At 40.9% G+C, this 11,399-nt stretch overlaps 5 protein-coding genes across 5 annotated transcripts; 3 read left to right on the top strand and 2 right to left on the bottom strand.

Annotated features, from left to right (window-relative positions):
- Positions 1-109: 109 nt before the first annotated feature.
- MONOS_9535 (uncharacterized protein) lies at positions 110-438 on the top strand (the record flags this gene model as incomplete). Its single annotated transcript, XM_067880045.1, has 2 exons — positions 110-347; positions 410-438. 2 exons carry the CDS (start codon positions 110-112, stop codon positions 436-438), a joined length of 267 nt encoding a protein of 88 aa, XP_067725368.1.
- A 248-nt stretch (positions 439-686) lies between these two features.
- Positions 687-1,559, top strand: MONOS_9534 (uncharacterized protein; the record flags this gene model as incomplete). The annotated part of the gene is made up of 3 exons (XM_067880044.1): positions 687-1,034; positions 1,087-1,298; positions 1,383-1,559. The coding sequence occupies exons 1-3, from the start codon at positions 761-763 to the stop codon at positions 1,557-1,559; spliced, it is 663 nt and encodes a 220-aa protein (XP_067725367.1). The 5' UTR covers positions 687-760.
- Positions 1,560-1,660: 101 nt separating this feature from the next.
- Positions 1,661-8,543, bottom strand: MONOS_9533 (uncharacterized protein). The gene is made up of 3 exons (XM_067880043.1): positions 8,387-8,543; positions 8,122-8,321; positions 1,661-8,062 (listed from the first exon to the last, which is right to left on the bottom strand). The coding sequence occupies exons 1-3, from the start codon at positions 8,394-8,396 to the stop codon at positions 1,949-1,951; spliced, it is 6,324 nt and encodes a 2,107-aa protein (XP_067725366.1). The 5' UTR covers positions 8,397-8,543; the 3' UTR covers positions 1,661-1,948.
- A 6-nt stretch (positions 8,544-8,549) lies between these two features.
- On the top strand, positions 8,550-9,584 carry MONOS_16836 (nucleoside-diphosphate kinase). The gene has a single exon (XM_067869705.1). It carries the CDS (start codon positions 8,754-8,756, stop codon positions 9,195-9,197), a length of 444 nt encoding a protein of 147 aa, XP_067725365.1. The 5' UTR covers positions 8,550-8,753; the 3' UTR covers positions 9,198-9,584.
- On the bottom strand, positions 9,534-11,372 carry MONOS_9532 (putative notchless protein). Its single transcript, XM_067880042.1, has 3 exons — positions 11,191-11,372; positions 9,701-11,127; positions 9,534-9,634 (listed from the first exon to the last, which is right to left on the bottom strand). Exons 1-3 carry the CDS (start codon positions 11,347-11,349, stop codon positions 9,622-9,624), a joined length of 1,599 nt encoding a protein of 532 aa, XP_067725364.1. The 5' UTR covers positions 11,350-11,372; the 3' UTR covers positions 9,534-9,621.
- Between the last annotated feature and the right edge of the window lie 27 nt (positions 11,373-11,399).

Genomic DNA, 11,399 nt, shown 5'->3' with positions numbered 1-11,399 from the left:
AGAAACATTAGCTAATCTTCATTCAAAGTTATTTCAAAGCTTGGGAGATAAATATCAAAATGAAAAGAATTTATTATATGTTTTATCTTTTTCAAAATTCATTTATTTGATGTCTATTGAGCGTATTGCTCAGCAAGATCAAAAATTTCCTTACGCCAGCAAACTAAAATTTTTGGATGAGGAACAGTTAAAAACGCTTGCTGATATTCTTGAAAACCCAGATGAATTCGTTGAGGAATACAATCTGCAAGGAGGAAAAAAGAAATTGTGCAATCATATAAAAAGCCTTTTAGATCTTACTTTAATAAAAGCCATGAAAGTTGTTGATATTTTGTTTCCAGGAGATGGTATGACTCATTTATTGGTTTTTTTTTAAAATCTTCGTTTTCGTTTTGACTTTTTTTAAAAGTATTGGATCAACCGAAAAAACCGAGTTGAAGAATTTTATTGCTCATCGAACATGATTTTGCGAGAATATGAAAAAGTCAGAAAACAACAATTGCCCCAATTGAGATTTAACAATTCAAGAAAGGATGAGTTATAAATTGTTAAAAAGTGAAACAGATGCAAATGACATCTTAAAATCACTATCCTGTTTTATTCCATCACTTTTTGTTCAATTTATCACTGAAATAAAAAATGGTAAAAATTTTAAGATTATTTTTTTGTGCGGAATAATTTTTTTTCATTAAAAAGAAATTTTATTTTTCTTAAAATTAACACACATATTACGTAAATCATAAAAACATTCTTTTGCAAAATGCAAACAGAAGAGTCTATAATCACTTCCGTTGAACAGCTTTCAGCAGAGCAACTTAAAGAACTTAAGGAATATATATCTGCATATACAAAGTATCAAGAAGAAATGCAACTTTACCTCCAACAATGGACGCAATACTGCACATGGTATTATTCAATGTATGGTACATATCCAAATACTAATGCACATGGAGACAACACTTCAGCAACATCAATGCAGGTTACCTCAACGCTTCCATCGCAACAGTCATCAGAAGAAAATCAACAAAGTTTACGTATGTTTGAAAATTTGCATGTTTGGCAATATAATTTCTTTTGTTTACTTAGAAATACAAGAAGAGCCATCATTTAATTCTCAACTTGTTTTTGCAATATGCTACAAAACCACGAAATCTGGAAGAGCTATGATAGAGGTTGCAGAAGCTGCAATAAAAAAGATTTATCCAGATGCAACTGTCTTACGAAAACAAAGTGCAGATCCTCAAGCCATTTGCTCTGTTGTCCTTGTGAGTGCTGGAGGAAGGCCAATAAACGACAAAGTTTGAATTAATTCAAAAAAAATTTTTTTTGATAAGCCTTGCGATTATTAATGATTATATCTATCCTGTGATTTATTATTTTAGGTCTGGGTTAAAGTCCACGATATACAACATCATTTTATGAGCACTCCACAATCTGATCAAGAAGAAATCGAGAAGAGTATAAAGGAAGCTGTAGAATCCATTTCACACCTTATGGGGAAAGAAAAAACATCTGAGGACATTGAATACGAAAAGTACACAGCTCTCTTATCTGAATGAATCAACATTTCATTACACTTTCATCAAGTTTTTGTTTTCTTAATAAAAAAAAAGATTAAAGTTTGTTTTTTTTGGAAGTCGAAAAATGTCAGCAAGTTTCAAAAGTCATGATGATATAACATTTACAGTACAAGAGACAATTATGCATATGCAATACTTATTAATAAACTTAGAGCTTAAAAATTCTGAAAAAGAAGACATACCACTAAAGAAGATCACTCAAAATAAAGAAACATAAAACGCAATAATCTGAAAACATCGCAAACGAAAATGTTTGCGACAACATTAAAAAATATACAATTCAAAACAAATAAATCCCAAATCCCAAATTCGAAAACAAATAAGAAATAAAATAAAAAAATACAAAATTACTTTGCCCAAGTTAATTTCTATTTCACTTGGCTATTCATTCCCCAAATAGAAACAGCCTTATCGCTATCCACATCACCCTGTGCATTGGCAACATGTTCTTGGAGCATTCTCGACTCCTCTTCAGCGCCTGTGGCATCAGCTTTGTGCTTAGAGGACAGATTAGACAACGACTTGTGTGTGTCCAATGGACGACGAGGTGAGAACTGTCTGAATGGAGAAGTTGGAGACACAAAAAGCGAAGCATTTAAAGCAGATGCATTCGAAGAAGAAGAAGACGCAAATGCACCTTTTTTCGACTCTCCGTTGTCTTCTTCACCGTCTTCTTCACCGAAATAAGAAGCTCCTCTGTTCATATCATTGTCATTCTCATAATCATAACGTGCATACACAACATCGCTCCCCCCTTCCGTCTCTTCTTCCTCATCTCCGCCAGCAATCAGTCCAAGTGTCTCTCCACTTCCTGCAGCATCTGGCTGTGCGTTCATACTTTTCAGTGGAATGATACCCGACCAATCGCCTGCCTGTGGCTCGAGATATCGGAGCATCCTCGTCTTCTGATGCAGATGCTGCAAAAAAGATGAGCTGCCTGATGCTTTCGAATGGCTCATTGACAGATACTCGCCGTCTGTCTCAGCATCACTCAACACCTCTGGTGCATCTTCTTTGCTGTCTTCTGTGTCTTTTCTGGTTGTCTGTGCAGTTGCATAGCCAGAACGGTTGTTCCGGCCGAGGCAGTTCGTGTTGATTGATTCCATCCATTCTGTCCCGATCGGCTTTTGCATCGTTTCCAATGCAACTTTCTCTGCTTTCTGCTGCTCAGACGATTCTGCCCTGCTCTTCTGTGCCAAGTTCTCTCTTGTGTATCCCTTGTCTGTCTTCAGATAGTCTCCTATGGCTGAGAAAGTCAGAGACTCGTCATCTGCAAGTGTTGTTGGCAGAGGAGCGTGCAAAAACGAATGGTGAGAAGAAGACGAATGCCCAGCAAACACAGGCTGTGGTCTGCGTGTGGATGGGCGCACAGGTTGAGACTGGATGGTGACACTCTTCCGGCTGCCTTTCTGCCTCTCAGACAATTCCAGTGAAGGCTCGCTGAGCAGATCAGAATCAGGTTGATGCTTTTTGTGTGCAGCAGATGAAGAAAAGGAAATTGTTGAGCTTTTTTGCAAAGGTGCAAATGAATCTTTGATTTGCTTTTGAGAAGGTTGATGCGTCTGAATCTGAGTGGTGCTTTGAAATGACGAAGGAACAGTTTCATACTGCAGAGACATGGCGCCTGCTTCTTGTCTGTTTGAAGATGCAAGTGGAGTGCTGGAGGATCGGGGAATGTTTTCCTCTTTTGTGATGGCTGATTCATCAGACACATTTTGGAGAGAAAGAGAGAGAGAAACAGAAGGCGATGGACTTGAATGTTCAGTTGTTGGTGAAGAGTCGTTTGTGGCATTGATAACAGAAGCTGTTGATTGAGACGACTGTAATGAAGAAGAAAATGAAGAAGAAGAAGAAGACAATGACGATGATGACGATGATGCCATTGAAGGAGATGCGATATTTGTGGAAGAAGCTGAAGACAAAGAAGAAGCCGACACAGAAGTGGAAGTCAAATTAGTTGATATTTGATAGCTTGCCGGATGGCCTTGATGAGAATATGAGGCAGAAAGAGGGTCAGCATCCAAAGTAGACAAAGTGGAGCGTATTTCAGATGGAAGATGAGGGGTGAACTGTTGAAGTGGCTGTGAATGAGTGACACAAGGAGAGGTGTTCTTGGCGATGGAGAAGGGAATAAAAGAAGAAGGATACGACATTCCGAATATGGGCGTGGTGGCTGAAGACCGACTGGAATAGAAGGAAGAAGAGGAAGAAGAGGAAGAGGAGGAAGAAGAAGAGAGAAGCAACTGAGGGGTGGGAGAAGAGACCATGATGCGATATTGAGAGGGAGTGTATGGCCGATAGAAATGAGGTGTGCGGGGGTTGGAGACAGAAGAAGTGGCATATGAGAAGGCAGACTGGAAGTGGCCGGAAGGGAAAGGAGTCGAAGATGACTCAGCCAGCCGAGAAGAGGAAAAAGAGGCAGAACGAGGGGCAGTTGGAGTAGGGGAAGAGACAGAAGAGCTGGGGAAGATGGAAGAGTAGAGGAGACGGAGACGAGGGATGGGCACAGGGACATAGTTCTGACAGACGATCTTCAGAAGGCATTCCAACTGGACAGAGAGAAGAGTCGGCAGGCGGATGACATAAGGAGATGTGGGGGGATAGCTGAAGAGAGAGTTTGCAGAGGCAGCTGAATTGCCTGTGCTGAATGAAGATAAGCTGGCTGGTGTTGTTATCTCCACATAGCCAGGCTGAGAGAAAGGGGCAGAGCCAACAGCTGATGATTGACATGATGCAAATGAGGGAGAAGAAGAAGAAGAAGAAGAAGAAGAGGAGGAGGAGGATGAAAAGGATGCTGAAGAAGAAGGTAGCATATGAGAAAGTGTTGAAGCATCATTTTCAGAAGAAGAAGAATATGACGACGATGATGATGAAGATGAAGAATCCGAAGATCCTGTTCCAGAAGTAGCAATCGGGTTAATTGCAACTGCAGAAGGTGAACATGGATTTTCTGTGGGAAATGCCTGGACGCACGATAATGAAGGAGACAATTCGTGCTCAAAAGTGCCGCTGCAGTCGAATTCTGGTTCAGAAGGCGAAGCAACGACAGAAATGAAGAGGAGAAGAGGGGGAGAACTTGGCAGGGCAGCAGTTGTGGAGAGAGAAGAGACTGAACTCTGTCTGGAGGGTGTGCGGGAGGACGGGGTGTGTGCAGGGGTGGGAGAAGAGATTGAAGCGCCGAAGGAGGAAGGAGCAGTGGACGAGGCAGTCAGGGTGAAGGAGCCCATTGGAAGAGAGGGGGAGTCTGAGGGTGTGATGGCATGCACGCCAGGGAGTGGCCTGCTTTGTGCGATTTTCAATGGAGGAGAGAACTCAACAATGGCAGAAGAGGAAGAGGAGGAGGAGGAGGAAGAAGAAGAAGATGATGATAAAGATGAAGCCAACTGAGCATTCTTCAGAGCCAGCAGTGATTCAGCCAGAGGAATCATCGTCTTTGGCGAGGTCTCATCCCAATCGTCTGCTGAGTTGATTCGAGTGAGAATGTCGTCAGTTTGTTGGATAGTCTTCTGATAGCGGTGCTTCGTCTTCAGAATCTGGCTCTCGTCGTTGAAGCTCGACTCGTCCTCTGAATTGCTGAAGGCAGACGACTCATCTGACTTGCTGTCGTTGAACGAGTCTTCGTTGATCTCTTGTTGGCTCTTCGATTGCTCTTTCTCTTTCTCTTTCTCTTTCTCTTTCTCTTTCTCTTTCTCTTTCTTCTTTGATTTACTTTTCTTCTTCTTCTCTTTCTCTTTCTCCTTTGGTTCCTTCTCCTTCTCCTTCTCTTTTTCCTCATCCTGCTCGCTCTCTGAATCAAAGCTGTGCCCATCCTCTCCTCTCCCCATCTGCTTGTCCAGCAGCTTCCCTCTTTCGTTCTCTTCGTCTGAATGTCCAATCGGACTCGCATCAAACGGCCTTGTTGTGATGTCGAGGTCGTCACAATCATCCAGTTGTGATGGTAGATCAATCGTGAGCATTGGAGAATGCTCCTCATTGCTCTTCATTCCAACAAGAGAAGAGCTGTCTGAAGTGCTCTGATCCAGTCCAACGGAAGGTATTTTCTGTGAAAGTGCAGTGGCTGACTTGGCTGGGCGGATCAGCTGGGCAGAATCTGAGTACTTGATACTGCGCATGGATGACGACAATTCAGAGACTGAAGATGAATTTGGTGAGAAATTGCTGGTTTTGGATAAACTTTGCACTCCTTTTGGCTTGCCATCAGTAAGATTCCTTTGTGGGCTGTCAATTTTCGCTTTGCTTCGTTCACTGGGTGTCTGCTCCTTTGGCGCTGAGAGACTCAAAATCTGCTTCATTTTCTGCTGAAAAGCGAGTAAAGGCAGTTCTGCAATGGTTTCTGTGTTGACAATTGGAGAGGTGGAGAACACAGGCAAAGAGGAAGATGTCACTTTTGTCCTTCTGCGAGGCAAGAGATGTGCATCTTGTCTGATGCCTTTGACATCCGATGAGGCAGAAGAAGAGGAGGAAGAAGAAGAAATAGCAGAAGTTGAAGGAGAAGCAGCATCAGAAGCTGATGAAGCCGTTGATGTCGTTGTTGACTGTAAAGTGCTGATTGAGCTGTTCATTTCTGTCTTGCCCGCGCCATTTCCTTCTCTTTCACTCTGCTCTGTCTGCACTTCATTCAAATCATATGCCATTTCCCCATTCAGCCTCTTCACTTCAGCCGAACCTGCATCATTCGGGTTTTCGAGGTCGGCCACATACTCTGCATACTCCTTCTCACTCAGAAACACATACGCATCGTCCAACAGCGTGTCTGTCAGCTGCCAGTCAATCGAGTCCCCGTTGATTGACATGTCTGTCAAATGGCGCATTCTCTCTCTCTGAGAATGCGAACGGCCTCTGCTCCTCTTTCTGGTTCTGGCGTGTTTATTTGACGAGCTGCTCTTTTGCTTTCCTGTCTCAACATTCATCATCAATCTTGCTCTGTTTAGATGTGCTGTTTCTGTCTGATCAGCCTTCCCTTCTTTTCCATAGCTTCTTCTCTTCTCCACATTCTGTGCATCATTTTCGCTCTCTCTCATTCGTTGCCTCAGCATCTTCTTCTCCTTCAGCAGTCTTCGTGTCTCTTCTGGTGGGCGGCGCTTGATAGAGACGCGGTGCAGCCGAAGCACTCCGCTCAGAGAGAAAGAGAAGAAAGAGAAGACTGGCTGAGTGTTGAGACTGGCACGTGCTTCGTGGATGTGAGAGAGTGTGACACACAAAAGGAAGAAGAGAAGCATCGAGCAGGCAATTGACAAGACAAGGAGAAAGGTGCGGAAACCGAAGGAATAATGCTGAGTAGTAGTAGTAGAAGAAGAGGAAGAGGAAGAGGAAGAAGAAGAAGAAGAAGAAGAAGAAGAAGAAGAAGAAGAAGAAGAAGAAGAGTTTTCCTTTTGATCATCAGACTTTTGCGTTGAATCGATCTCTCTTGAATTCACTCCTTCTTCAGGCAAATGATCCAAATTATTAGTAACCTCAAATGAATTGGTTCCGATGTGTGGTTCAAAAGTGTCATGTAATGTTTCAGTTGGGATAATTGAGAGAGCAGAAGATGTGCTTTCAACAGAATATGGACGGAAGAAAGGAACAATCACAAAAGACATGACGGCAGCCAGCACAATAATACACAGCAAGGCCAAAACGAAGAATGAAATGAAGAACTGAGATGTGTATTCCAATGGATACATCGGCTGTTGAATGTCTTTGCTGTTTGTGAGCTCTGCAATTGCTCGTGGAAGCTTTCCTTCGTTTCGATCGCTTTCAACTTCTGATGAAGGGCTTGAGTCATAAGAAGACAACGAAGCAGAAGCTATTTTAGAGGATGGGATGGCATATGCAGGCAAAGACGGAGCCGGAGGGAAAATGCGAATCATTACATTTTGAAACAGAGGGAAGAGAAAAATGGTTGAAAAGAATGTTGAAGCAGCAGACAAAATCTTATTTTTCGTCGGACGATGAGATTCATGATGCAAATCGGTAGTAACAGATTGTTGTTGTGTTGAAGCGCCTACTGATTCACAACTAGCATCCACAAAGCTTATAGATTGAGTGCTTATCTGCTGATTCATTTGTGGAAGTGGATTTGAGCTTTCTTGATCATTGCCTCTTTGAAACTGTTGCTGTTGCGGTAAATTGTACTGGCACGAAAGCTTAGCAAGAAGAGGACGGAGAGATAAAGGTGTTTTTGAAAGATGAGAAATAATGGACTTCGATTTCAATCGAGTGAATGAAGAATTGGATGAACTCATAACTGAGCTTTGAAGAATTGACGAATCAATATTTAATTCTTCAGACGCAACATTCAATGGAGAAAGGATAGTAGAACATGTACTGTAGTCCCGTTCAATCCATATAACTTTATCATTCGAAGGTAAATCATTTTTAATTGCCCGCTCAACAGCTTTTGGAGTATGAATAACAACAGGCTTAAGCAATGACATGACAGATTTAATAGATGATTGAGAAGAAGATGTGTACTGAAGATGAGAAGCCAGAGACATTGTCTTTAGTGAAAAAACAAAAAATTTCAATTCTTAGATAAAAAACATATTCTTCCACAAACCTCAATGCATGATGTTACCTTTTTAATTTGAGACTCAACATTTAAAGGGCTTGGCAGAGGCTTCCATATGAGCCATTTACAATAGTCTCTTAGCTCCGAAAATAATTTCATCTTTTTTATCAGTAAAACCAAATATGAAACGTAAAGAACAATCATGCAGCAAAGAAAAAAGAAGCTGAACCCAAAAATGAACGTATCATCTTTCATTAAAATGTTATAGTTAATTTATGAACTCGAATATTAACGATTTAACGAATATTCAAACCAAGGTTCATTTTTTCAATACCACTTGCCGAAGAAATACCAAAATAATCTAATCGAAAATTTATGTTCTCCAAACAAAATTGCAACCGGATAAATACAATTTAGCTTCCAAAATGAGCAATGTTTATTCTGATAAAATAAAGGATGGGTGCGAGATGCGCACAATGGGTAGATCAGGATTTTAACCACAAACGGCGATCATCCAGGCGTTTCTTTTAGTTGCCATCGCAACTGGCTCTCTCGAAAGAGTACTGACAAAAGGCTTCTCGCTTACAAGATGGCTCGATTCATTGCAAACTGAGAGTGATGATCTTTTAGATTTTGATCCTGAACCGTTTCGTGCGAAATCTAATTTCACAACATTTGCAATGATAAAACCTGATGCATTCGCTAACAGAAACGAAATTTTAAGCATCATCCGTCAAGCAAATTTCACAGTTGTCCAAAGCAAAGTGGAGAGATTAACACGTGAGAAAGCATCTCTTTTTTATGAAGAGCATAAAGGAAAGCCTTTTTATGAATCGCTTGTTGAATTCATGAGTTCTGGCCCAGTTTTGGCTCTTGCCCTATCTCAAGAAAACGCTGTATCAAAATGGAGAGCCTTGATTGGTCCAACTAACTCTGAAGTTGCCAGATCAACAGCCCCAAACACAATTCGAGCAATTTATGGGCTGAATGGACAGCGCAATGCTGTTCATGGAAGTGCATCAATGGAAGACGCGGAAAGGGAAATCAATTTCTTTTTTGGAAATTCGAAAAGGGCAAATTCATTCCTTCCGCCAATCATGTTATCCTCAAAATTATTTGAGTGAACGAGTTGTTGCTCCTCGTTCTTATTATGAATGATTTAAAATTTTTATTTTATCCTGTAAACCGTTATATTCGCTTATAATTATTTTTTAATTTGTATTATTATTTCAATTGTTTTATTGAATTTGAATTATTATGAGATTATTTTGTTGAATACACAAACTTTGTCCCCTGTTTGTGCTATTCCTGAAGTATTGTCACTCTTCGTGCATAAGCACGAAATCAAGCTTTTTTATTTAAGTCTTTTATTACCATTTTGTGGTAAATGCTTTTCAGAAATATTTTTTGAAAAGCTTTACACATCACTCCTTTTTATTTACACAAAAGTTATTCAGACATGCAAAATTTTAATTTGTTTTTTGGTTGAAAAAGAAAGAATTTGAAGTGATAATCTTATTTGAAATGAATTATTTATCTTATGAATAATTAACTTCGCCATCTGAAAGAAATACAAATTGCATAAATAATAAAACAATTATTATGATTACAAAAAGAAAAAGCAAACATTCTTACTGATTTGTCTTTTCCGCCTGATGCAGCCCTTTCTCCATCGGGGCTCCAATCAATTGCATACACTTCATCTGAGTGCCCAGGCAAATCATGCGCAAACTCCATGTCCTTTTTCGACCAAACTTTGGCTGTAGAGTCCTGAGAGCAGCTGAGGATAAGGCGCGAATCAGCAGACCAAGAAACCATGTAGCACTTTCCAGTATGTCCTCTCAGCACACCCACAAGTCCACCGCCCACTCCATCCCAAACACGCACTGTACGGTCAAAAGAGGCTGAGGCAATAAAACGCCCATCAGGAGAGAATGATACACAGTTCACTACGCCCTGATGGCCAGTCATCCGCTTGATTGGGTCTTTTGGAGTGCGAGGATCCCACAGGCACAGCGTGAAATCATCACTTCCAGTGAGCACACGCTCGCATGAGGATAAGGAAGATGCCATTGCAGTTGCTGATAAAGGAGAAGTGGATGATGATGATGATGATGATGATGATGATGCATCAAGTGGAGAAGAAGAAGAAGAAGGTGTGGCAGATGATGATGATGAATCTTTCTTTGATCGATTTCTTCCCATTCCTTCCCCTTCGACACAGTTCTTATACCTCCACCAAGCGTCTTCTCTTGCTTCGCTTAAAACAGTCTTTTTCTGACCATCTTCATCATATGGACCAACACGAAGTGCATAGTCTGTACTGACAGCAAGCGTGTTCACCCAATGCGAATGGCTTCGTTGCCTGCCAAACTGCCCTAAATGAGCACCAGTTGCTCCATCCCACATAAATATATTTCCATCGTGAGAACCTGTGTAAATGACACCTCGCCCACCCCAGCAAATGCATGACACTGACTGCTTGTGCCCACTAAGCGTTGCTTCGCAACGACCATTTGACACATTCCAAATTTTAGCAGTTGTATCCTTTGATGCTGAAACAATCAATTGGCATTGGGGATTAAGATGAAATGGCTCCCAACTTAAACCATTAATCCACTTCGAATGACCATGGAATAATTTTGTTTGCTTTCCATCTCTATCCCAAATTCTAACATCTCCATCTTCACCCCCAGAGGCAACTTTCTCTCCATCTGGAGACCACTTAACGCTTAAAACACTACTACGATGACCAGAACACGTTTCAAGAGGAGTAGAAGTATACATATCCCAAAGGCGCATAGTTTTGTCTCCGGATCCCGTTGCTAAAATTGAACCATCCGGACTGAATTGCATTGTCAGAACAGGAGCTTCATGTCCAGGAAGTTCGGCAGTGCATCTGGTAACAGGCAAAACCCTAAAAAGTGCTTGAGGCAGATAAGTCACAGGAGTCGTTGTTTCACTGCTGGCTATACCACCTTTAATCAAAGATTCACCAATTGTTCCTTTAATTTCTTTTCCTTTCACCCAAAAAGTGTAAGGAACTGCATCAGTCTGTAAAAATAATGAATAATAAATTTAATTAAAATCTCAATTTGATTTGTTTAACTTTCATACATTTTCAAGAGTTTGATTCAGCACCTGTTCAAGATCTACTGAAGTGAAGTTTTTCGGGACTACTAAAGGAGCACCGACAACATCACCTTCTGATGATCTAAATTGAATTGTTGTATACTGTTCTTCTTCTCCTTCTGCTGATGTATCTTTTGTAGACATCAATATTTCCTCTTGAAATTTTCTATCTATCAAACAGTTTACATTAAAGG

This window comes from Monocercomonoides exilis (assembly GCF_001643675.1).
Source record: "Monocercomonoides exilis strain PA203 chromosome Unknown scaffold29-1213020, whole genome shotgun sequence".
NCBI classification, from domain to species: Eukaryota; Preaxostyla; order Oxymonadida; family Polymastigidae; genus Monocercomonoides; species Monocercomonoides exilis.
The sequence above is the reverse complement of the archived record's forward strand: the minus strand, read 5'-3'. Positions and strand labels throughout refer to the sequence as shown.

Coding starts and splice junctions, on each gene's coding strand:
- MONOS_9533 (XM_067880043.1), bottom strand. Junction 8,063..8,121: donor AGGTAACATCATGCATTGAG/GTTTGTGGAAGA, acceptor TTTTCACTAAAG/ACAATGTCTCTGGCTTCTCA.
- MONOS_16836 (XM_067869705.1), top strand. CDS start 8,754: ATGATAAAACCTGATGCATTCGCTAACAGAAACGAAATTTTAAGCATC.
- MONOS_9532 (XM_067880042.1), bottom strand. CDS start 11,349: ATGTCTACAAAAGATACATCAGCAGAAGGAGAAGAAGAACAGTATACA. Junction 11,128..11,190: donor TGAATCAAACTCTTGAAAAT/GTATGAAAGTTA, acceptor TTATTTTTACAG/ACTGATGCAGTTCCTTACAC.